A 26,556-nucleotide genomic window follows, 5' to 3' on the forward strand; every position below is an offset into this window, starting at 1 on the left:
GTCTCTGAAAGCAGAACCCCCACACTGAATAGATTCTTAAGACAGCGTGTTTCCGAAGCACAATTGCAGCACTCCCGTGCAAGAGAGTTTGGAAAGGGATTATCCTTGAAATTGACTTTGCTGCAAGAGAACTGCTTAAGTGCAGTTTGTGGGGAGGAATAAGAGATCGTTTGTGAAATAAAACAGTAATGACCAGGGGCTTTGTGCTAGTCATAACCCTGGGATCAAATTGAAGACTCTTGAGTCAGAAGGGAAATTGCAGGAGGCTGGTTTAAAGAGAGAGGATTCCAAGAAGGGAGAGGTGGGACTTTGGTCTGTCAGCAACTAGCACAGACTAGGCAGGCATAAGGGTCACCTTGTCACAGTCTTGCTTCCCACTATGGTGGCAGGTGCTACTGTATTTCTATTTAAATGGCTGTGATACAGAACTACCTTTGGAACAGCACTTTATATAAAAATATTGTTCGATATATAGCAGACCCACGACTTACACACATTTAACTTGTGTGCATCCAGCTTTTTGCACTTGGCATAACAACAACAACAACAAGATTTGAAAGGGGATGGGCATCTGGGGGGAAAACCTTTGGCAATCCCACCTGCCATTGCACCTAATGTGTTTTTCGACTATATATAATTTTGGCTTTAGATGTTACCCCTGGAACGTAACTGCACCCCCCCCAATAAGTTGTGGGTCTAGTGTATTTACTCAATGCCTACTTTATAAAAGATCTCCGTGGAAAATATTTGCCGGGGTTTATTTGCAAGAAGAGCTCCATTACACCTAGTGCTTTTTCTTTTCTTTCTGCCTGATAATGAAAACTAAGATACTATGCATGTTTCTTTACTTGCCCTCTTAGACAGGAAAGTAAGAGCTAAATTTGTAGCTCAACTCTAGATATATATATTTTTTGCTTTCTGTTGTCATGGCTTATAGCTAAACAAATAAAAGCTATTGCTTACCTACCTGCATATTTAAAGGAAAGTAATCATTTCTGAACTTCATATCTACATATAAATTAGGACAGGCAAATTTTACGCACATCTGTGCCCTCTTTCGCCCTGTTTTTTGGCGACGAACCACCAGCCACCCAAACTAAACTTGTAGTATGTGAACTGTTTTTGCATCTGCCCCCTAATGAGAAACACACACGGAGGCTGCTCCGTTCCTGGGACTTGAAACAGAAATGTGAGGAACAGGCCTTGAACGGGGGTGCACGGAGTCCAATGTCTGAGCAGCCTGATGTCACTTCCAGTGTCAGCACTCGCCCATCTCTCTGTGGGAGGCTGTTTCCTGCTGTGAATTAGCATCAGTAAACACTAAGAATTGCCACAAGTATAGTTGCAAAAAAATCCCAACAAAAATAATAAGGAAAACAATGTTTGAGAGCACATTTGGCGACTGTGAAACCAACTCCATTACAGTCTTTTGCAGCAGTAAATAATTAGAAACATATAACAACAGTGACGCGGCATTTAGCCATGGGGAGCATGTAAGCGAGAGAGGGAAATATGTTTTTTTCCCCCCTCTCCACATTTTCCTAGCAATAAAATACTTAAGTTTGTGTGCAAGAAAATGTAGCATCTCTATGAGAGAAGGCCGGAATGGGGGGGGGGGGGGAGGGATCTCGATCCTCTGAATTAAACAAGCAATAATTGCACATTTACTATTATAAAGATTTTTCTGCAAAGGTCTTTAGAAGATACTTGCAGGGCTAGAATTACAAAGCGGTGGAAGATTGGGGAGGCAGCAGTAGCCAGCAAAAATCACAATGGAACAGGGGCTAGGAGTCTGGACAGATCAAAGAACCCACTTATAATTAGCCGTAGATGTGGCTTTCTTCATCAAAACTCTGTGCAAATAATAACTAATTAATTAATCATGCGCCAAAGCGGTGTGGCATTTCTGAAACAATTATGCTCCCCCTGGCGCAATCAGCAAGCGCTTCTCCCATAAGAGCCATTTGCCTTATTCCTATAACACTCAAATGTTTGCATCCTTTTAGTCTTTAAGGAGAAAGGGAAGAAAACTTATTAGTGTATGGAGGCGCTAACTGATCCCACCCACAACTTCCCCACAAATCCCTCACCCTGCCCTGTCCTGGGAAAAAACAACAACCCACAAATCTTTACAATCTAAGAAACTTGTTGCAGAAGGAACAACAAAAGAATAAAATAAAAAAGTGAATTCAGGTACCAGCTTATGTGACGTTAATGACTGTTGTAACGAACGGGGATCTACAAAAACATTGTTGCAGGGTGGTTTTGTGCAGAGTTACAGCCAGCCAGCTACGCTCCCTTCCACGATACTCCATCTCAGCCCCTATTCCCAAGGGCTTTCTGTTTCCCCTCCCTAACTGTCAGCCAGCATTCTGTGGTCCTTGAACATGCTCACCTGACTGCGGTTGCACACACACACCCTTGCACATGCTGATACCTCCCTCTTGGGTTCAGATGGCGACATCTTGGCTTTGCAAGGATCCACACTCGGAGGATGGGTATATGAACAGGTGGAACAACCAATGAGAGACACAGTTCTGAGACAGGAGGAGCCACCAGAGTGGGCCGCGCTTTCTCCCCTGCCCAGTAGCTGTCAGTGGTGCTGTGTTGACCTCGCTGCAGGTTATCAGGAGGAAGACAGCAATGAGGTGCAAATGCACAAGCAGAGCCAATCCAATGCTCCTGATCTCTTCTCCTCCTTGCCCATCCCCTTCCTGATAAACCACAGTGATGCAAGTGATAGGAGGTCAAGGAAGTGCTGCCCCTCTGCTGACTGCTACCACTACAGACAAGTGGAATATTTGCTGTTGGTGTCCCTGTCTTACTTTCTCGTTCTCCCTTCTTCCACCCCAGCTCAAGCCCCACCTCTCCCTAAAGCTCTTAGCTCTCAGCCAAATCAGAATGGATTGCATTGCTCATATTCAGCCCATGTTCATCTTCTCTTATCCCTCTCCTCTTCCTTCCCCCAAACACTCTCCCGATTCCCACTTATTGCAACTGTAAGCTCCTAAAGGCAGAGACCTGACTATTTAGCCATGTGTGAGCCAGTGTGGTGTAGCGTTCAGGGTGTTGGACTAGGACCTGGGAGACCAGAATTCTAATCCCCACTCACTGGGTGACCTTGGAGAAAAGGCAGGCTATAAAAAGCATAAACAAAATATTTTTATGGCACTAAAAAATAATGATACAGACTTCGCGAAAAGTCACAATTATTGTGCACTAAATGGTCTCTTGCTCAATGCAGAGGGCACAGAAGTCATATCCAAGTGGGAAAATATATCAGGAAACAAAACAAAACCTACTGTATACTGAATATTGCCAGAAGCCGGATGAAATTACATCCATTAGAAAAAGAAAAAAGCCAAACCAACTGCTAAATCTCGTTAAGTACTCATAATTATTCCTCTAAAAGCCTGAGTCACAAAAGCCTGTCTGAAAAGCCTGAGTCAGACAAAGTCTGCTTGCTAAACTCAGTGAGATATCCCTAAAAACAGTTCATTAAAGTCTCACCCAAGTGATGTTTAGGTTTCTGCTTCTGAACAAGAGCTCTCCCCCATCCTGTCCCATCTTTTCTGAACTGAGGGGAGATTCATAAATAGCTTGTGGTAGAACTGTGTGTGTGTGTGTGTGTGTGAGAGAGAGAAAAGTGGGGGGTGTCAAAGTAGGAAAAATCCACGATTTCACTGGGTTTTCCCCAAGGTCTTGGGTGTACCCACTTTTTCATCTCCTTGGATCACAAACAAGGACCGTACTGAGAAAGATTTATAATGAGTGATTACATTCCATACCTGAATACTGAAGCTCTGCGACTCGATAAAAGGCAGAGTAATTTTTTTGTAATCCTCCCCAGTCTCCTGGATAAGACACAGTTCCTGACACAAATATTTCTGAAGATGTTTCTCCGTTGCTGGGTAAACCACAGTGGTTTTTATCTCTGAAATTGTAAAGACAAGATTGCTATCAAAGAAGAGTAGTCTACATTCTTCCTTCTGTGTTCTTGATCAATTTCTATGAATTATCTGCATAGTGTCTTAAAAGGTAATGGTGTGGTCGCCACCTAATCCTGCTTCCCATCAGGCCACAAGTTCACAAGTCCTATCAAATGACTGAATACGCCATAAAGTTAAGCAATAAATTACAGGTGTAAAAACCACAAATTGGTTTTTGGATAGCATAGGAGGGCATAATGGGATGTGAAACCTGAAAGATGTCTTACCATTCAGTTCTGGTCAGTGGAAGGAAGTTCAGAGAGATCAGTCACAGCCAAATGAAGCCCCAGGCAGCCTTCACAGCAGGGGTGGCGAACCTCCAGCCCATAGGCCAAATTTGGCCCACAAGGTCTTCTCATCTGGCCACAAACCATGCCCACCTGCCCCACTCTTGGCACCATATGAGACATCAGATGTGGGGTAGGTAGAGGCACAGTTGGATCACTTGTGCTCTGTAAAAGGTAGGATTGGGCTCCCTGTGCACCAGCCAATACATGGGGAGTTGAATCCTGCACCATCGCTATCTTCTCCCCACCCCATGAGCAAGCTTTTACAGAACACCCACCTGGCATCATATAATTGACAGGTGAGCGGCCCTGCTCTCCTGTCAAAGTTGACCTTTGGGGTGGGGAGAGGTAAAGATCTGGCCCACCTGGACAAAAAGGTTTCCTACCCCTGCTTTACAAAGTTTTTTCTCAAGGATATAGCAATCGCTTTTAAGTAATCAGTTTACTGAGCAGGTATTACAAGGGCACAGAAACAAGCACAAAGTGGTGTCAATTTCCAAAGCAACAACAGCACCATGGAGCCCCCAAACCAGCACCTATCGAACTTTGCTTGCATACACTCTGCTACACCCATCAGGTTTGAGCTCCCACCCTGAAAGATGGATCTGGCTCACAATCCAGGAGCTGGAAAACGGACAACATTCTGTTATTAGCTTGTCTGTTAAGAGGCTGGGTAGCATAATACACTGCACCAGACTTCCCCACCCTGGTTTCCTCCAGATGTTTTGGACTGCAAGTCTCATCAGCCCCACCAGAACAGGGTAATGGAGCTTGTGGTCCAAGAACATCTGGAAGCCACCTGGTTGAGAAAGGCTGCTCTACACCATTGATCCTGTTAATCAAGGTATCCCTTCTGGGCTTGTTGGGTTTAGTGAGCACTGTTTTAGGCTGATTCCTGGATAGCATATCGCAGAAGGTGGAGCTGGGGCAGACCAGAGATAGTAATGCTAGCAAAAGGAAAAATCAACAACCTGCATACCTAGGAACAAAGGCACCTTCCAGCTCTAGACCTGTTGGGAAACTTGCAAAAGATTTTCAAGAGCTGGCTGCCCATGACAACTCAGCTGTGCTCATCACAAGGACTATGTGATATTCAAAGAAGAAAAAGGAAGGTTGCCTTCACCCTAGAAGCCAAAAAAAAAATGCTAGTTTGCTAGAAAAGTTTGCATAGATGTTCCCAGTGAAAGATGGGTGGGAAGGGACAAACTGGGGAGAATATTTGTTTGACTCTTATATTTCCAATGAGCAAAGCTGAACAACAACAAATTATGGACATACTGGACAGGACCACTTCCAAGGGAGAGGCTCTCAGACATAGGATGGATAAAAAATGTATACAACCCAACCCTCAGAGAAAACAGTTGGTCCAAATAAAGCCCAACTCAAATCCCTAATGGCACAAGAGTACATGGAAATGGACACATCAAGCAGATGTCCAGCCTGGATTGGAAAAGGCTTCGCTTTTGTTTGTTTGTCCTGGACTTGATTCATGCGGTCACATTCTTTTGGTGGAAATCCAACCCAGGTGCACAAGAAGCAAGCTGTCTGAAGTCACAGCAGCAGATTGGACATGTCCTCTTTTTACTCGTGGGGATGGGGAGCAAACTATTGCCACATACATACTATAGGACAATTCATCTCAGCCCCATGGTGGTCCCCACAGCTGGGTTGCTGTGAGAGCTCAGACGCACGAAGCCAGTTCTGCCTTCAGGAAAGGAGATGCAGAATTTGCCATACTATTCAACACCTTCCAATTCATAACGCTGTTAGAGGAGGTTTAGTAACATATTAAGATGCTCCACACGGCTTCAGTATGGAATCCTTTGTTTCCTCAATACAGAACTCTTTGTTACCTCTCAATATGTGAAACACATCTTGCTTAACATTGAGATTCTTGATTGATGGATGACAGATGGGGTGCTTGTTTTTCGACCTCAGGTTCAGGGTTAAGTATGGAACAATATTAGATCTTGCTTGTTAATTACAAGCATTTATCCAATAAGCAAAATTCTGTTGATAACCATTTAAACTTTCTGACAGCTCAGCAAGAAGGGTGATGCAGATGGCAGGAAGGAAATGGTGAAAGAATTTTTCAGTAGAAATTTGTGAGAAGTCATGCCGAAGTTTCTAGGAAGACAGCTCAGCAGTGAGGAAAAGTGTGGCGTCTCCCACATGGGCTGCAAGGCATCTGGCAAAACCCTGCTTTCTTCTGTCCATGCTGCAGATCTGTAAGGCTGGGTGGTTTTAACTGTGTCATTGATTAGGAAACCTGACTGGGCCTGGCTGCCCAAGGTAGTCCTCATAATTACAGTGGAAGCCTTAGCCATAAAATCACAGAACTGGTAAGTACCTTCAGGGATCATCTAATCCAGGGTTTCCCAAACTTGGGTCTCCAGCTGTTTTTGGACTACAATTCCCATCATCCCTGACCACTAGTCCTGCAAGCTAGGGATGATGGGAGTTGTAGTCCAAAAATAGCTGGAGACCCAAGTTTGGGAAACCCTGATCTACCCAACCACCTGCTTGGGTGTGTTTTTTCATAAACTGCTTTGAATTGCTGTTATGGGTTTTCAGTCAAGCGGTGTATAATTTTTTGATTACATGAATATACAAATAAAGCTTTAGTGCAGAAAGCAACTACAGCTTCCCTGACAGAGGCCTGGCCAGCCTTTCTTTAAATACCTCCAGCGCCTGAAAGCCCACCTCTTCCTGAGCCAGTCTGCTCCACTGTCAAAACAGTTTGCACTGCTAGGAAAATATCTCATGATATTTAGCTGAAATCTGCTTCCCTGCAGTTCCCACCTGTTGGTTCTAGTCCTGGCCTCTCAGCAAAAGAGAACAAATCTTCTCCATCTTTTGCATGACGCCCTTTTAGATACCTGAATGCTGGTATTATGCCTCCCTCTCAATTTCATCTCTCCCACCCCCAACCCTGCGCCCATGGTGCCAAGTGGCCCAACTCCAAATGAAATAATTGGTTACAGTATGATCCCAATTCCTTTCCTTCGTTCCTCTGAACTTAAACCGGGCTGCAAAGGAAGATTCAGTTGCAGGAATCAGATGTGCTTGGCAGTTCCTGAGTTGGTCTGCCTTGCTTGCCAAGAAACAATCTGGAGCGCATTTTAAGGCTCCTGTTTATTTCCTCATAGCAGCACCTTTACACTTGACTTCACGTAAGACATCAAGTATAGATGGGCACAGTGGAAATGGCTTTGTAGACCAAATCAGAATTCCTATGGAGAGTCCCCATTGCTGTTCTAAACACACCCAACTTTTTCATCCTTTCCTCATAAGGACTTGTCTTCCAGATCTCTCATCACCCTGATCACCCTTCTCTGGACACAATTCAACAATGTCTTCCTTAAAATGTGGCATCCAAAACTGGACCCAGGACTGCAGACATGGACCAGTGCTGAGTAGAGCAGTACTATTACTATGAGACTGAGAGCTAGTGAAGTGAAATGGTTCGGGTGTCGGACTAGGACTTGGGAGACGACGATTCAAATCCCTACTCACCAATGAAGTTCACTGGGCGACCTTGGGCCAGTTGCTGTCTCTCTGTCTAACCTACCTCACAAGGTTGTTGTGGGGGTTAAATAAGGAAGGAGAAAACCGTGTACGCCACCTTGAGCTCCCTGGAGAAAATGGTGGGATAAAAATGCAATACATACTGTACATACCTACATACCTCTTATAATACGGACACTATTCTCCTGTTAATGCAGCTTAAGACTGCTTTAGCCTTTTTAAGCCGGAAAATGGATGTAATACCTTCAGAAATGTAGCATGTTAAAAACTTTTTGTCAATTATTTCCTTTCCGGTATCACAGTTTCTTGCAATCCTTCCTCTTTGTCCCATTTCTGCTTTCCGTCTCTGCACATGTTCCTTCATTGCGCGGAACCAGCTGCCCACGCTTCTGACCAGAGTCACTTGGGTGACTATTCTTACACATCCGATTCCGTTTGCTACACTAATAAACCGCAAAGAATGTGCCTTTTTGCATACACTGGAATGCTCATTCAGCTGCTGCTCGCAGGTCACGATAGCACTGGGAACATGGAAGCCCCATAACTGTTTCCATTTCAATGCAGAAATGCATTCATTTCATCTCTAGCTATCAGTTAACCTGCAGACCAAGCTTGTTGCTAATGAACGTATTTCTGAGTATCCCTGAGGGTTGCTAGAGCAAAAAACTGAACTCTCTTGACTGGAGGCTGCTTGCTACCAGTCCAGACATTGAAAATCCCCCGTAGGAAACTGGCGGGCTCTACTAGCAAAAAGAGAGGGTCAGGGCAAATGTCAGCACCCTTCATCATAGCTGCTGCTAATTAGCTAGAAGGGGGAGCAAACCCCTGGGTGAGTGACCCTCCCAATTTCCCAAAACTGCAAAACAGCAAATGTGCCAGAGGAGCCTGGAAGTGTTTACTACAGTCTGCAAAATAATCTGGACATTTCAGGGCCCAGGAAGTGCAGCTGAGTGCTTTTTCTCTTTGGTTCATCCCATTTATTCTGGTGTGGGGCTTGATATTTATTTATTTGTAATTTTAATGAATGTTTTGTTTATATATTATGTATTGTACCCTGCCCAAGTATTTGCAAAGATGAATGGTGCGTTAGAAACATTTTAAATTGAAAAAATAAATAAATTTATATTCACCTTTCTTCTACAGAAACCAGAGCAGCACACCTGATAATGCCAGGCGGTCTCCTGTACTACCTCTGTTCAGACAGAGACTTGCTGAGGTTAAGCAAAGTGGCTGTATAATTCTATTTTTTTTTTTTAAAGCAATTTATTAAATTTTACAATAAAAATAGACATGATAAACAATGTAACATCGATCTTGACATATTTTCACATTTTCTTTGGACTTCCTCACATCTCCCGCTCCCATTTTCATCGTTGAAACATTTTGTCAGCAATTTATCATCTTATTTAAATTCTTATATCCCTTCTATATTTCATAGTGTTATAATTCTCAAAAGGAGCTAAATTTTCACAGTCTTACTTATTTTCTTAAAAACTTCTAAATTTAGTGGTGCTCAGTTGTTTTAGTCTAGCATCTTATTTAGCATTCACTCAAATTACAATACTTTTGTAAATAGTTCTTAAATTTCTTCCAATCCTCCTCAATCCTCTCTTCTCCCAGGTCACGAATTCTGCCAGTCATTTCAGCCAGTTCCATGTAGTCTATCAGTTGTATCTGCCATTCTTCCAGTGTGGGTAGATCTTGAGTTTTCCAATGTTTTGCGAGAAGTATCCTTGCTGCTGTTGTTGCATACATAAAAAATGTCTGGTCCTTCTTTGCCACCCCTTGGCCGACAATACCCAAAAGGAAAGCCTCTGGTTTCTTAGTGAAGGTATATTTAAATACCTTTTTCAGTTCATTATAAATCATTTCCCAGAACGCCTTCACTTTAGGGCAAGTCCACCAGAGGTGGAAGAACGTTCCCTCGCACTCTTTGCATTTCCAACACTTATTATCAGACAGGTGGTAAATTTTAGCAAGTTTGACTGGGGTCATATACCATCTATAAATCATTTTCATTACATTTTCTTTCAGGGCGTTACATGCAGTAAATTTCAATCCATTACTCCACAACCTCTCCCAGTCCTCAAACATGATATTATGCCCAATGTCCTGTGCCCACCTTATCATAGCCGATTTAACCGTTTCGTCTTGTGTATTCCATTTCAACAGCAAGTTATACATCCTTGAAAGTACCTTAATCTTTGGTTCTAACAATTCTGTTTCTAGTTTCGATTTCTCCACCTGGAACCCTAGTTTCTTATCATTTTTAAAAACTTCTTTAATCTGAGCGTAATGTAACCAATCTCGCACTTTGTCTTTCATTTTCTCCAGACTCTGCAATTTCCAATTGTCTCCATCCTTTTCTAGTATTTCCCAATATTTTGGCCATTTAGCCTCCATATTGGGTCTTTTTCGGGCCTTGGCTTCCAAAGGTGAAAGCCACCTTGGTGTTTTATTTTCCAGCAAGTCTTTATATTTTGACCAGACATTAAACAATGATTTTCTGACAATATGGTTCTTAAAGGCCTTGTTTGCTTTAACCTTGTCATACCATAAATATGCATGCCATCCAAAGGTATTGTTAAACCCTTCCAAATCTAACACATCAGTGTCTTCAAGAAGTAGCCAGTCTTTTAGCCAGCAAAACGCTGCGGCTTCGTAATACAACTTTAAGTCTGGCAGGGCAAAGCCCCCTCTTTGTTTTGCATCGGTTAATATCTTAAACTTAATTCTGGGCTTTTTGCCCTGCCAGACAAACTTGGAAATGTCTCTCTGCCACTTCTGAAAGCACTCCGTTTTGTCCAAAACCTGAAGTGTTTGAAATAAGAACAACATCCTTGGCAATACATTCATCTTGATAGCAGCAATTCGGCCTAACAAAGAAAGTTTCAATTTTGACCAACTATCTAAGTCTCTCTTAATTTCTGTCCAACATTTTTCATAATTGTCCTTAAATAGACTTAGATTTTTTGCTGTTATGTTTACCCCTAGGTATTTTACTTTTTTAACCACATTGAGTTCCATCTCATTCTGAAACCGTTCTGACTCTGTATTAGTCAAGTTTTTCCCCAAAACCTTAGTTTTCTGTTTATTTAATTTAAATCCAGCCACCCGACCAAAGTCATTAATCAGTTGTAATACTCTTTTCGTACTGGGCTCTGGCTTCTGCAAGGTCAAAACCAGGTCATCTGCAAAAGCTTTTAATTTATATTGTTTCTGACCGACCTGAATTCCTTCCACCAACTGATCCCTTCTAATCATGTTCAATAGCACTTCCAGAACCGAAATAAATAACAAAGGGGAAATAGGGCAACCTTGTCGTGTCCCTTTTTCAATTTTAAACTCTTCCGTAACCACATTATTAACTATCAGTTTAGCTTTCTGTTCTGAATATATCGCCTCAATCCCATTCTCAAAACCCCGTCCCACTCCCATCTCTTTTAAATTTCCCGTCATAAATTTCCAGGAGATATTGTCAAAGGCCTTCTCCGCATCTATAAAAATTAAAACTGCTTTTGTATTTATATCTGTTTGCAAAAGTTCCAAAATGTCAATAATGTTCCTTGTATTAGCAAACAGATGTCTTCCTGGGAGAAAGCCAGCCTGGTCCTTATGAATTACTTCATTTAAAACTTTTTTAAATCTATTTGCCAAAATGTCTGCAAATATTTTGTAATCCACATTTAAAAGAGAGATGGGACGGTAGTTCTTAAGTTGTGTCTTTTCAGCTTCCGACTTTGGTATTAATGTGATAAACGCTTCCTTCCACGACTCCGGTGCCCTCCTCCCCTCCATAATTTCATTGCTGACCTCCATCAAAGGTTGTATCAAATAGTCTTTCAATGTCTTATAGTACTTGGAGGTCAGCCCATCTGGTCCTGGAGATTTGCCAAGTTGCATGTTCTGGATAGCTTGTTCGATCTCCTGTCGTGTTATTTTAGAATTCAGGATTGTCCTATTTTCTTGTGACAATTTAGATAATCCGTTTTTTGCCAAAAATTGTTTAATCTCAACATCATCTTGCGGCCCTTGGGTGTATAATTTTTTGAAGTATCTCTGGAAACACTTTCTAATGTCCACTGGATTCTGGATGTTTTTTCCATCAACCTCTAAGTTTGTAACAGTATTTAATCTTTGTCTTCTCTTCAACTGCCAAGCTAGCAGTTTCCCACATTTATTCGCCGACTCAAACGTTTTTTGTTTCATTAATTTAACCTTCCATTCAATTTCCTGATTTATCAATTTAGAATATTGTGTTTGATAAAGTTTGATTTCTCTCAGAGTTGGCTGTGACTTCGGATTCACTCTTAATTTCTTCTCTAATTCTTTTATTTTATCCAAGATCTTATCTTTTTTCTCATTTTGTGTTCTTTTCTTTACTGCATTCTGTTGTATCAAGAATCCCCTCATTACAGCTTTGCTTGCGTCCCAGATTATTCTTTTTTCCACCATATTATTCATGTTTATCTCAAAATAGTCCTTCAAAACTTTTTGGGCCTTCTTGGTAATTTCCTGATCTCTAAACAAATTGTCATTCATCTTCCATCTAAAGGATCCAGTTGGTAATAGTGTCATATCCATCTTTACTGCATTGTGGTCGGAGCAGGTCTTTGGGCAGATTTCTACTTTTCTGACCTTAGGTGCCAGGCCTCTAGAAATCCATATTTGGTCGATTCTTGTCCAGGTCAGTTGGGCTTCAGAAAAGAATGTTCCCTCTCTTCCTAGTGGGTTCTTTGTCCTCCAAATGTCAATCAAGTCCATATTGTCAATCATTTCAAAAAAGGTTTTAGGTAGTCTGCCGTCTTTTGTAACATTTTGACTTTGTGACTTGTCCATGTTAGTTGATACGACCCCATTCATATCTCCCATCATTATGATGTTGTTGTAGTCTAGATAGTCCAGCATTGTCTCCTGCAACTTCTTGTAAAATTCCGATTTCCCTTCATTAGGTGCATAAATTCCTAATATCAGCAATTTCTCTCCTTGATATTGTATCTCAATAGCCAAAATTCTTCCATGTTCATCTTTAAATAGAAATTTAGGTGACAGGCTCTCTTTTGCATATATCACTACGCCTCTCTTCTTAACTTTGTCCGAAGATACAAATTCCTGGCCCAATCTTTTATTTATTAACACTTTTCTGTGGAGCCTCGTCACATGTGTTTCTTGTAAACAAATAATGTCCAATTGTTCTTTTTTTAATATATGAAATATTTTCTTCCTTTTTTCCGGAATGTTACAACCATTAATATTCCAGCTCAACAGTTGCAGAGACATCCTGAACTATCTGGTTATTTTTCAAGGGGTGGTATCTTCTCAGGGTCTTCAGGTTCCACAGATGCTGATGTTGGTATTGGCGTTGCCTCAGGCCCAGAAGGTAGTTCAATTCTTTTTTGAAGGTCCTCTCCGTGTGTAGACAGGAATTTGTCTCTCTCTTCCAGTGTTCTCACTTTGACCTTTCTCCCTCTAAAGGTAAAAGATAATCCTTGAGGAAATTCCCACCTGAATGGAATTGCGTTGCTCCTTAGTAGTTTGACAAGTTCAGAATAGGCGGTTCTAAGGTCAAGCAGTAGTCTTGGGATATCTTTATAAATTTCAATTCTTCTATCCAACACCTCCAGTGATTTTACAAAATGTAGTCCCAAAATCTTATCCCTTTCCTCCTTTGATCTCAATGTTATCAAACAGTCTCTGGGCCTCTCCTTCTTTATGAATCTTCCAAGTCTGAAAGCTGACACAATTTTAAAGTCCTTTTCTTCCAAGTTCCAGAACTTGGAGAATTCTTTGGTCAAAAACTCAGTTAGATTTCCTTCTTCTGCCTCTTGTAGTGATCTAATCCTTAAGTTGTTCTCACGGTTTCGCAGTTCTATCATCGAAAGATAAATCTGATGTTCCCCAACTTGTTTAGTGAGTGGTCTTACCTCTTGCTCTAAATTTTCAAATCTTTGTCTGGTGTCCTCAGTCAATTTCCGATTTTCTGCTGAGGCCTCCGTTAGCTGTCCAATTGCTTGTGCATTCTGTACCACTTGTGTGGTTAATTTATTTAGACATTCTGTATTTTTATCAATCTTTGCTGATTGCGCATCTGCTTTCTTGTCCAAAGCTTCCAATTTTTCAAAGATTTTGTCTAGTACAGAAGCAGATGCTCCTGAGGCCATATCTTCCAGTTGTAACTGCTCTGCTTCGCCCTCACCCTCCACTTCTGAGGGCAAAGCAGGCACAGATGATCTGCGTGTCTGTGAGGCTGAGGTTAGAGTTGTTAGAGTTGTTTGTTTAGCTCTCCCTCTTTTTCTTGTGCCACTCATTCCAACGTTATCTGTCAGTCAAGGTCACACTGAGTTGTTCCCATGGGAATGGAAAGGTCCAGAGCAGGCAAACAGCAAGGGAATCGAAAGTAAAAAGTGTATGTAAAATCACTGTTATAATCCAATCCTCTAGAGGGAGCTTAATCTGTCTTTCAGAGTCTAATTTAATGTCCAAGAACCTTCAAATACAAATGTTTAGCAGAGTTTATAAATGGTCACTTTGTTGCAGACAGTGCGAAGTGGCTGTATAATTCTAAGCCAATTTGGAATGTGTCTTGGCAACAAAGGAAGGGAAGGGAAGAACAGAGCAATGCAGTGGGAAATGCTAAAGCAGGAGAAATTCACTTGAGGGATGGGGAAGGGCCATAGCTCTGTGATACAGCATCTGTTTTATATGCAGAATGTGCCAGGTTCAATCCACAACATCTTCATACAGGACTAGGAGGAACTGCTGTCTGAAACCCTGGAGGGAGGCTGCCTGTCAGTGTATGCAGTCCTGAGCTAGATGGACAAATGCTTTGACTCCGAATAAGATGTCTTCCCATTTTCTTCCTATGGATTGTGTGGAAAGAGAGAGCTGTCCTGCTCACCTAATATGCCAACAGAGCCCTCCAAGTTTAAGTCTTTAACAGATACTTGCTACCCATTTTCAAACTTTGCCTTCCATCAATGAAGACTAGGATCTTGAGCCTACATGAAGAAAAGCTGAGGTGCCTAGGAGTCCTCATACACCTCCCCTCTCATACTGTGATATCTAATTACTTGTTAATGGCATGGGATTTAGCACCCTGCCTTTTCCACTCTCATTTGCTCCAACCTCTGCACGGTAAGAAACATGCAGCATGATTTAATAGATGCCAAGAGGTTGTTTTGTGCTTAATGAAACACAGCTAATATTCTCAGTTTATGAAACCATCAAACTCACTCAAGTCAACCCTGGATAAATCACAAGTCATTTTAATTTCCACAGCTACACACCGTCGGGTTCAGATTAAAACGGAAGCCATGGAAAGCACACTCAAGACACAAATTCAGCTAATAGCAAAAACAAAACAAACAGCCCCATATCAAAACAGTGCAGAGAAGCCACGCCAAGCAATCTCTTGCCTATGAGCAAAAATGCTACCGCTAATACCATTAGTGTTAGAAGCAAAGAAAGGATTGCAATTGGAAAAAATCAACAGGATCCCAGGGAGACGCAGAGTACAGCATGAACTTATAGAATGCAGTATCGTAAGATGTGGTGATTGTCCACTGGCTTAGATGACTTTCAAAGGGAATCAGACAAACTCATGGAGGAAGAGAAGTATTTCAATGGCTATTAATCATGATGGCTAGATAGACCCTCCAGGTTTAGTGGCAGTATATCACTGAATACTACTTGCCAGCAGTGGCACAACAGAAGGGAAGGGCTGTTGCTTTTGTGCTCTGTGGGCTTCCTGGAGGTCTCTGGTTTGCTACTGTGAGAAACTGGATGCTGGAAAAGATGGATCCTTGGTACGATCCAAAACTCTGTTTCTTATACCAGAACAGAACTTCCCCTTGCTTTTGCCAAGAAAGTAACCAGGGAGTGATTGCAAAGAAATAACAAATGCTCCAGGTCCAAAAGGGGAACGTCAGTGATGGATGTGAATTAGACCTTTCCCCAATATTCTACCCTTGCCAGTTAAGGCTCACTTGCAAAGCTGCACCTGCCCTCCAAGAAAACTCCTGATAGCAGATTGGAGCTCCACCTGATGGAAAGGCAAGTGAATGGAATTTCTGTCTCTATGTCATCCATTATCTCTGTGCTGTTACACGTATGCTCAAATGCATGTAAAAGTTATAAGCCGATTGTCTGCCCCTGAATCTAGGTTCCCACGCTTATAAGCTGCTTATCAGCTCTTGTATCTAAAGGCTTGGTTGTACTTCAGGCATAATTTATCACCCAGACAGATAATAATCAGCAGTGTATTTGGAAACTGTTTACCTGTACCAGCACAAAAGCCATTAATCCTTTGGAATCAAGTTCCAAGCTTAGGCAGTGTGCTTTAGGTTCAGTTCTCAAAGACTTCAGGTGAAGAATCATCCAGAAGAGGGAAGAGATACTAGCCAAGATCACAAATCCTCCTGCCAGCGAACCCTTTGTCTCGCTTCTTCCTTATTTCCCATTGTTTACGAAGTTGCAAATCCCTTCAGAAATAACTAGAAAATGGAGTGCTGGGGGAAGAGTACTGTGCCACAAGAAATAAAACAATACACAAAGAGAGAGGAGGCTGCCTGGTGTGTTTCTGCATGAGTTAGTGTTTGCTGGCCTTGCTCTTTCCAACTAAGTTGTATCCAACTAGATTCACTGGAATTAATGGAACCAACTTAGTTATGTCCATTATTTTCAGTGGGTCTACTCTTAGTAGGATTAACATTGCTAGGGGTGGGTTATCCTGCTGGCTTCTCAGTGCCGGGCATGACGGGATCACTCAATCGGTCTGATGCACCACAACTGTACAATCACAAGGGAGGCTGCCTTCCGCGTCTCTGCACGAGTCACTGCTATAGCCTGGCCTCCTTCTAGCCAGTCTTAGCTGTGGGCAAGCTATTTTGTTGGGTTCCCACATTGGGTCTGATTAAAGCACTCAATCACTCCATTCAGGAGCAATGTTCAGAACGGTGACTCATGCAGAAAAAGAGCAAGTGGGCTCTTGCAGTAGGAAAGATTATTATTACTTTTACATTCACAAAAAATAAACCTTTAAGCTCTAAGACTCAATCAAATCCAATGTGCTATTTTATTTAAATCCCTAACTCTATTATTAGTTTCGGGGGGGGGGGAGCAACAAGTAGGAAGGAACATGGGAGGCAACCTAATTAGGCCAGTCCTCGTTGCCCAGTATTGTCTACTTTTACTCTTCAGAGTTCTGTCAGGAGATGCCAAGGACTGAAATTTGGACCCTGATGATAAGAAGTCCCAGGCTCATATGCTCACCCCTTGATGGGGCAGCTGCAAGGAGGAGTTTAGCAGCTTCCACTTCTCACTTCAATTAGCCACAGTTTAGAATTATGTCTACATCCTAAACTGTGGCTGATCTAAACTATGGCTTGTTGAAACAAAGAAGCTTCCACCTTGAAGTTAGCTTGTTTCTCCCAAAAAGAGAAATAGTTAAGATTAACCAGTTTGTTGGGTTCAAACAACACAGCTAGGTGTGACGAATAGAAAATGGAAGCAAAAGCTTCCGATTTTTCTCCTTGCAGCCATGCCAAATGAGACATTTTTAAAGCTTCTTTGGTTAAAAGCGCAGTTAACCAGGATTCTGAAGGATGCATCCGTACAGTGTGATTATCAGATGCATGTTGCTCTCCTCATATCCACTCTTGGTAAGTGCATCAAAGAGAAAAATCAAGGTCATTTAAAGGACCACTCCAAGATTAATGTAGGTACAGGAAAGTCTCAGGAACCGCAGCTGCAGCAATTGGATGAATGCTCCCAGAACATGTGGAGAGTGTTTGTAGCGAGTTTACAGTAGGCAATGTAAAAAATCAAGGCCCGTTTAACTTTAGATTAAAATTCTTGGCAAGTACTTTTGCTGGAATGGGGATGTAGGCTTTTACCTCCTGATTGTTCTGACTTCAGGAAGTGTAAACCAACTAAAGCATTCAACCAATAAAGAAATAAGAAGAGGGGTGAGGTAAAAAAGCTTGTTGAGCTCTTCTAAGCTGGAGATGATCCACAGATGACTGTGGCTCCAAAAGAGCTATTACTAGCTGCAGGGGAAATGCTATAAAATTGAAACACAGTACATGGAAAATATACAAAAATACAATAAGCTATCCAGTTCATTTTTTAAACAAAAGTAATGGATGTTTTCATTCATTCTGAAAAAATGAGATTTCAAACAAAATCCACTTGCACACCTTATAGCAACTCGCAAGTGTCCTCTTCTTAATCATTGAACAGAGAGCAAATTTTGTGTGTTAATTCCTACTGCCATCAACTTGGCAGCAACCCTTTCCTCAAGCTATAGCAGAGGAATGGAAGGGAAGCAGGACCACTGAGAGACAACATTTGACTTCCCCGCGTCTTGAATTTTTCTGCCCCAGCTGGTCATGATAAGAACTCTGCTTTCCCCCCTCTTCTCTCCCATTCAGGGCCTGCTCAATAAATTTTGCTGCCTGAGGCGAAGGACAAGATGGAGCCCTCTCCCAAGACACATACAGAAGCCAACAGAACGAGTAGTTGAATTTTACTTCAATACTGATGAAAGGACTTTATCTTCCACTGCACATTGTATCTTCCATTTCCACGGGCACAGGAGGTAGAGTGCTACATGGCACTCATAGCACTGGCCACCGCCTGCACCACAATATCTGCCGCCTGAGGCAGCTGCTTCACTTTGCCTCATTGTAGAGATGGCCCTGCTCCCAAACCCTTTTCCTTTTATGTCATGTATTTGTGACTGTAAGCCTGAGGTCAGGGACCATCTTATTACTGTTCTTGGTCAGGTGCTCTGGGAGCCTTTTTAATCTGTCAAACGAAAATTAACAATTCATGCTAAAAACAGGGTAGCTGCCTTGCAACATGAAGATGGGGAACGCAGACTTTTTCATTTTCCAGTGGACATGGCATGTTTTCTCCCTCGATAGCCCCTTCATCTGATCCTCCCTTCCTCGTCCACTCTCAAGCACATTCCCTTTGTGCAACAGTTGAGGGTTGGGGCATAAAAGACTGCAATGAGAAGCACTTCACCCCCCTCTTTTAACTGGACTAAAAATGTCTACATGTAGCATCCAGGTTGCAAGATGCTGCAGTTGCACATCTGATCCAAAAAGGAGGGCCTTGCAGGGAGACCTATGCACTCACCGGAGTTGTTTTGTTCGAGGGTCGCAATGGCCCTATGCATGATTTAATGAAGCTCCTTTGAGGAAAGATATATAGCAAGCAACCCAGGTGCACATGATTTTGATTTCTCTTAAAACACTCATGTTATCTCCCTGCCCGCCTGCCCCAAATCACACTTGATATTGTGTCTTTACCCCAATGAATCTGTTCGTTCCCATTTCTTTATTCCTAGAGCTCAAGTGACATCAGTAAGAGATAGCTCCATTCTTGAACTGGCAGATCCTCCTTTCATATACTGGGGAATTCTCACTTACATGGGGGTTCTGTTCTGGGTCGCCATGTGCATCCGTGGGACATGTGCAAGTCCCTTTCACCCTGTTTCCCACCCCATGTCCTGCGGGCTACCCCTGAATTAAAATATGGAGACTATATAATGAATGTTAGAAAGATGCTGGAATGAAGTTATATGGCTTTAGCAGAAATGTTATAAAGAATTAAGCAAAAACAGATTGTTAATGGGCCAAAGTGGAAAATTTAAGGTTAGATTGTGTTAAGATAAATTATAGAACAAAAATTGAGAAAGATGGAAAGGATTTGCTGAAATAGCTAATTGAACTAGAATACAAAAAAAGGGAGGTGTGAGGAGGTCGATGAAACAAGTAAATGAAAGGTAAAGATACGGAAATATTGGATGTGTTTTTAAATGTTTTTGTTTTTCTTGTTGTTTTGCTGTATTGTTTTTTGTTTTTCTTTTTATTTCTGATGTATTGTAAGGTATTTTTTTGTTCTGTTTAACTTTTTATTGTTTCTTTCTTCTTTTTTCTGTAACTATTAAACCTCTAATAAATATCATTTAAAAAAATAAAAATAAAATATGGAGACTATATTAACTACTAGCAGATCCAAACGGCAACAGAGACAGTCAGTTCTACCCACCCAAGATGCCAGCATGTATTTATAGGTGTCAGCAATACTATTGCTTCTGCTGCTGTCTCCCCAAGTTAAGTTCACACCAGAAGGTGGGACACTGCTACAAAATCCCTTTCCCTGGAGCTTATTGCTCCCACTAGGGAGCACGAACAGCCATTCCTCCCCCTCTGAGACGTTTCCCCTTTCTTGTCTCCTTGGACAATATAGCCAGGATTGGGGAATAGCTTGCAAGTACAGTACAAAATGGAAACAATTTCGAGGGGTTTCTATGTGGTAATCAGATGTAATGCATATGTATAATGATGTGCTAACCTAAATAGCAATTTGTTTCAAAACCAGAATTTCGTGGGGGAGGTTTCCCTCTCAGCCCAGAGTCAGACAGCCTGGCAGGGTTAGCTTTTTCATTCCGTGCCAGAACTCTGGATTGATGGAATTCACAGGAAAAATCCTGCTAACGCAAAATGCAGAAAAAGCCACAGAGGCAGTCTGGTCCAGTTCCCACCATCCACGTGTTCGAGGAACAGTCTCCCGGCGTCAGTGAAGAATTCTTTTGGAGGAAGTCAGAATGAATGAAAGGCAAAGCCAGGCTCCCACTCGCCGCAAAGTAGCTATAACAGATCATGCAGAGACCAGGAGCATTAGGGAGCAGGGTGGTGGCGGGGAGCCCTTGCTGTCATGGTGCAGACTAGGGGGATGGGAACAGACATTCCTGTAGGTGGGACAACTGGAGCTCTTGCCTTGAAGGGAGGGAGGAAGAAGAGGAGAAGGCATGGAGAGCAACTGAAATCTCAGCAGAACTAAGCTACACGAGGTCGCTCAGTCCTGGTCTACACTGGTGTTCTTCAATCTTGGGTCCCCAGGTGACTACAATTCCCATCATCACTGACCACTGGGGTATGCTGTCTGGGAATGATGGAGTTGTAGCCCAATAACACCTAGGGACAACAGTGGATTACTCCAGTAGTCTTCACCTTTTCCAGACCTTGGGACCACCTTGAATCCTGACATGCAAATAAGGACCCACTTCTCATTTTTTTTTACCATTTATTTGTATGGTGGTAGTGTTGCTGTATAGTAAAAGCTATGGTTTTCCCAGTAGTGATGTATGGAAGTAAGAGCTGGACCATAAATAAGGCTGATCGCCAAAGAATTGATGCTTTTGAATTATGGTGCTGGAGGAGACTCTTGAGAGTCCCATGGACTGCAAGAAGATCAAACCTATCCATTCTTAAGGAAATCAGCCCTGAGTGCTCACTGGAAGGACAGATTCTGAAGCTGAGGCTCCAATACTTTGGCCACCTCATGAGAAGAGAAGACTCCCTGGAAAAGACCCTGAAGTTGGGAAAGATGGAGGGCACAAGGAGAAGGGGACGACAGAGGACGAGATGGTTGGATAGTGTTCTTGAAGCTACCAACATGAGTTTGACCAATCTGCGGGAGGCAGTGGAAGACAGAAGTGCCTGGTGTGCTCTGGTCCATGGGGCCACGAAGAGTCGGACACGACTAAACAACTAAACAACAACAGTGTTGCTGTCACCATAGATCAGGCTGTAACTCAGTAGTGGGTCCTGTCCCACAAGCTGAAGACCAAAGGTCCACACAACAGAACAGGGATCAGGTGAAAGGTGGTGCTTGTGTTTGTTATTCCTAATGCTCCCCTATGTACAAAAATGCCTGCAAAGAGACCCCCCCCCCCGCAATGTTTATATTCCAACCTTTCCCTCAACAATCTACAAAACAATTTAACAATTTAACAAAAAGCAGCCAATGGCATTCCCCCACAAAACACAAAAGACGGACAAACAAAAGAACATTAGCACCACAGCAATAAAAACAACAGAGCTGAACAAGGGCAGACTGAATGCAAAGAGAGAACTATGGTACTTCTCATCTAAAATCCATCAGTAAGGAGGCCAAACAAGTCTTCTTTGGTTTTGAGTTCTAACTCTGAAAAGGCCCTGGCTTGTGCAGCCCCTCCCACCAGCCCCAGTGCATTAGAAATGAGGAAGAGGAGGACAGAATATGGCAGAAGAGCCTCTAAAGAGGAGATAAAAAAGTGGGGTGGTTCATAATGGAGACAGCTGTCTTTAAGATATCCTTCAGGGCCAAAGCTTTAAAGATCACAAGCAATCTTTCCATGATTTGAGGTGCTCCACATATTCCAAGGGCTACCCCCCAGTTTCCAAAAACCACTTCTGGAGAGGAACCTCGGTAAGCCTTCGGTGGATCTCTTGACAAAATGTCTAGCTGGACTTAGGACAGGGATGGGGAACCTTTTCCACCATCCCAAGAGCCACATTTCCTCCCGGGGGGCCACATGCAAGTGATAGGAAGGACCAGAGGCAAAAGTGGGTAGAGAAACTGATGAGGCTCTTACATCTGAACACTAGGCTACATGCCAGCCATGCAAAACCCAGAGATTCCGGCACACACAGGTATCTCCATTTAGGTATGCAAGAGACGTTATCAGACTTCAAGAACACATTTCAGCCACACAAAAATGCTTGAGGAAGACATGGAATAGGGCTGGTGACAGATGTGGCCTAGGGAGAGTCCTGAGGGCCAGGTAGAGAGGGCTGGAGGGCCGCATTTGCCCCTAAGGCCCAAGGATCCCCACCCTGGCTGAAGGCTCCTCTTTTCGCAACATTACTAGGTCTGCCCAATTGTTCCTACAGATTACACAGCCTTATTATTATTATTTATTACCAAAGCAAACCTGGGCAGTAGGCAAATCATAATTATTTAGAAAGCCGAAAGTGGACTTGTTCAGGCAGATGCAGAGGCCTACAGTGTGTGCATCTCATACTACAGCCAGCTATCAACCCACTGTCATCTCTATTGATATGGATTTTATGGGGGGGGGGGGGATCCCATACAAATTAGAGCAATGGACACAGGAGGTTTTTTTGTGTTTTGGACTTCAACTCCCACCATCCTCTACCACTGGCCATCCTGCTGGGGATCCTAGGAGCTGTAGGCCAAAGCAGCCACTGCGTTGTTTTCCCCAGCCTTAGAGTAACCTAATTTCGCATGTTTATTTTGCTTGTATTTACTAAACAAAGCTAAAAGCCTCGGAACTGCCAGGCTTCCCATTATGTGCTTGCAATTGGCGCGTGTTCATTGTTGCTAATGAACTTACGAAATGGAAAACATTGCACCACAGTGTATAACGTTCACCCCCCTCCATTCCCATTTTATCTTCACAAAAGCCCTGAGAGGCAGGTTGGGCTGAGAGATATGAAAATGGCCCAAGGTCACCCAGTCAGCTTCATGGCTGAGTGGGGATTCGATCCTTTTCTTTCCAGTCATAGCCCGACACAGAAAATCCATTATCTGTCTTACCACTTTTGTCTCTAGCCATGGAGGCAAAGAATAAGGGGTCGTGGCCAACTACTCCGAGTAGACCCATTAGTCATGTCCATTAACTTCAATGTGTCTACTCTGAACAGGACTAGCATTGGCTGCAGCCCACGATTAAAAAGCACCTAGGAGAAAAACCTTTCATGGGCCACCAAAGTCGTGTCTCTGGCAAATCTGTTTCTATGATTCACTCTCTCAAATGATTCTATGCCCTCAATGGAAAAGGGAAAATTGGCACTATGAGGCTTGCCATTTGGGGGCATTTCACATCAGTGGAGGTTGCCATTTGATGTATATATTTAGACCACCGGGGAGTAAAGTGGAGCAAGAATAGCCCATAGCCATGCAACAGCATCTCACACAGCAAAAGACGGGACAGACTGGTTTTCTCTGATTATGGCTTTTCTAAGATTATGGCTTTTCATCCTCAACTGCAAAAACAACCTAAGACCACTAATTAGCAGACATGACTCAAGCAAAAGGTGGCAGCCGGCTGGGGAATGGTGTTTTAAAACAAAAGCCCATGTTCAGACGGGCACTTCACTTACAGACCTCATGGCTGGCCAAACCTAACCACAGTAGCGGGGTAGGAGAGCTTTAAAGAAAAGAAAATCACATTTGGCAACCAATGTGCCCCTCTGGTTTCAGACAGAACATAGGTAGACAAGTCTAAAAAACCTGGGACACAATTGTTCACAGCCCTCTAGTAACTATGGTGGCTCATTTAGCAGAAGTAATGTGTTTAGCAATAACTCTGGACGTGTTGGGTTCTGACCAAACTAAGTCTCCTGACGTATATTGTGATCTTGGAGGCTTAGTTTGGTCAGAATCGAGTATACACTTCTAGCTAGAGTGTAAATACATTACAGTCGTACCTTGTTTGCCAAACGCCTTGGAACTTGTACGTTTCGGCTCCCGAACTATCAAAAACCGGTTTTCGGACATTTTTCGGAAGCCGAACATCTGACGCGGCTTCCATTTGAGCGTAGGAAGCTCCTGCAGCCAATCGGAAGCCGTGCCTTGGTTTTCGAATGGTTTTGGGAATTGAACAGACTTCCTGAATGGATTAAGTTCAAGAACCAAGGTATGACTATACAGCTTTGGGATCCAGTTCTCCACAACCACATTGGGAATGCTCTGTGCAGTTTTGGGAACCATGTCTCCAAAAAGGAGATCACAGAGCTGGATGGGAAAGGCAGATGAAAGGGCAACTAAAGCTATAAATCTGTTGCCCTCCACCTATATTGGAATACAATTCCTATCAGACCCAGCCAGTTTGAGTGTGCTGATGGGCCAAAAAAATCTGGAGGGCACCAGATGCAAGACGGTTGCTATTCACATTTAAGCCGAGAAAAAGTTCCAGAAAATGCAGTGGGTACAATCCTAGGTGGACACGCCCAGGAATGCACTGGATATCGGCCAAGGAATGGGAGCATCTTCCCTGCAAAGAAACACTAAAGCACCTTGGATCTTGTTAGCATAGAAGACAGTGAGTGGATAGAGATGCTTGACAGATGTTTATAAAAACTATTAATAACATGGAGGAGTGGATAGAGATGAATCCACCCACTCGCTTCATACTAGAACCCGAGTGACACAATGAAATTGACGTGTATTTTATTCTGGAGCAAAACATGAAAGTATTTCTTCATACCAGGCAGAATTAATTTATAGAAGTAGGTACCAAAGCATGTTCTGGAAAACCCTGGGGCTCCTCAGAAGTTTGTTAGGAGATTGCTCAATGAGAAGACGAGTAATGGTTTGAGCTCCTGCAGGTGCCATGTTTTTAAGTTCCTGTAATCTGTAGCTGGACGCGGGTGGCGCTGTGGGTTAAACCACAGAGCCTAGGACTTGCCGATCAGAAGGTTGGCGGTTCGACTCCCCGCGATGGGGTGAGCTCCCATTGCTCGGTCCCTGCTCCTGCCAACCTAGCAGTTTGAAAGCACACCAGTGCAAGTAGATAAATAGGTACCGCTCCGGCGGGAAGGTAAATGGTGTTTCCGTGTGCTGCTCTGGTTTGCCAGAAGCGGCTTAGTCATGCTGGCCACATGACCCGGAAGCTGTATGCTGGCTCCCTCGGCCAATAAAGCAAGATGAGCGCCGCAACCTGAGTCGGTCACGACTGGACCTAATGGTCGGGGATCCCTTTACCTTTACCTTTCACCTGTAGCTATTTTATGGTGTTCGTCTTTCTGTATTTGGGTTTTTATACAGGGTTGGAATTTTAGGATCCACTGTGGAATTTTTATTGTATTGCTGTCATGCCCTAACTGATTTTGCCAAAGTCTAGAAAAACTTGTTTTACAAGGAGCCCCACAAAGATAATAAAGGCAGGGCATTTTTCCTGAAATACAGCTTTCCAAAACATGCACTCCTGCAATGCATATTTGCAGGGGGCTTTCAGTTGGGTCAGGCTTTCAATTAACAGGAGTTGACCGCAAGGTCAGGCCATTTCCATTCTGTGTCATAAGTCTGTTTTGTCTCTCATTTTCTGTGGATTTTTCAAATTGCACCAAAATCCACATTTAAATTGTATACATTTTATACACACTTTCCCCTAAATACACATTTTGTATGCATTTCCACTCAAATCACACATTTTTGTACACTTTTTAAAGAGCCCCCCCCCCCCCAGTATGTATTTTGTGTGCATTTTCCTGCAAAAAAAGTTTTTTTAAAAAACTGAAACTCACAAAATTCTGAGAAGTGCACAATCCAATCAGCAATTGCATTCTGACCTGTGTGTAAGTCTTGGAACTGTGAATGAGGCCAGTTCACTTTAAAATGAGGACCAAACAAAATTATCCTCCATCCCTCCACCATAATGCCTATCAAGCCATATCATTTGAACCTATGCTCAGCCAAAAATCCTCTGCAATCTGGAGGAGATCTGTGGCAGATACAGAAAGGTTCCCCAGTTGTGGTAGATCAGGGGTCAGCAACCTTTTTCAGCCATGGGCCGGTCCACCATCCCTCAGACCTTGTGGGGGGGCTGTACTATATTTGGGGGGGGGGGGGGAATGAACGAATTCCTGTGCCCCACAAATAACCCAGAGATGCATTTAAATAAAAGCACACATTCTACTCATGTAAAAACACGCTGATTGCCGGACCGTCCATGGGCCGGATTGAGAAGGCAATTGGGCTGCATCTTGCCCCCGGGCCTTAGGTTGCCTACCCCTGTGGTAGATGTTCTGGAAAAGGCTCTTCTACAACCATTGATTAAACATATCCCTTCCCCCCTGGGTTAGGAGGTATGGTGGGATTCTAATAGAACAGTAGACATCATTAGCTTCAATTTATTGATGCGTGTATTTAGGCTTGTATCCCATCCCACCAGG

General features: G+C 42.9%; 1 protein-coding gene across 4 annotated transcripts in view; it reads right to left on the minus strand.

Moving 5' to 3' along the window:
- DCPS (decapping enzyme, scavenger) overlaps positions 1-26,556 on the minus strand; it is a 64,127-nt gene that overhangs the window by 17,543 nt on the left and 20,028 nt on the right. For all 4 annotated transcript variants that reach the window (XM_080983941.1, XM_080983939.1, XM_080983940.1 and 1 more), the window contains exon 3: positions 3,789-3,934. In XM_080983941.1, coding sequence (XP_080840067.1) covers positions 3,789-3,934 — 146 coding nt within the window. The remainder of the gene's footprint in view (positions 1-3,788; positions 3,935-26,556) is intronic.

This window comes from Podarcis pityusensis, assembly GCF_964106645.2.
Source record: "Podarcis pityusensis genome assembly, chromosome: 15".
Lineage (NCBI taxonomy): Eukaryota > Metazoa > Chordata > Lepidosauria > Squamata > Lacertidae > Podarcis > Podarcis pityusensis.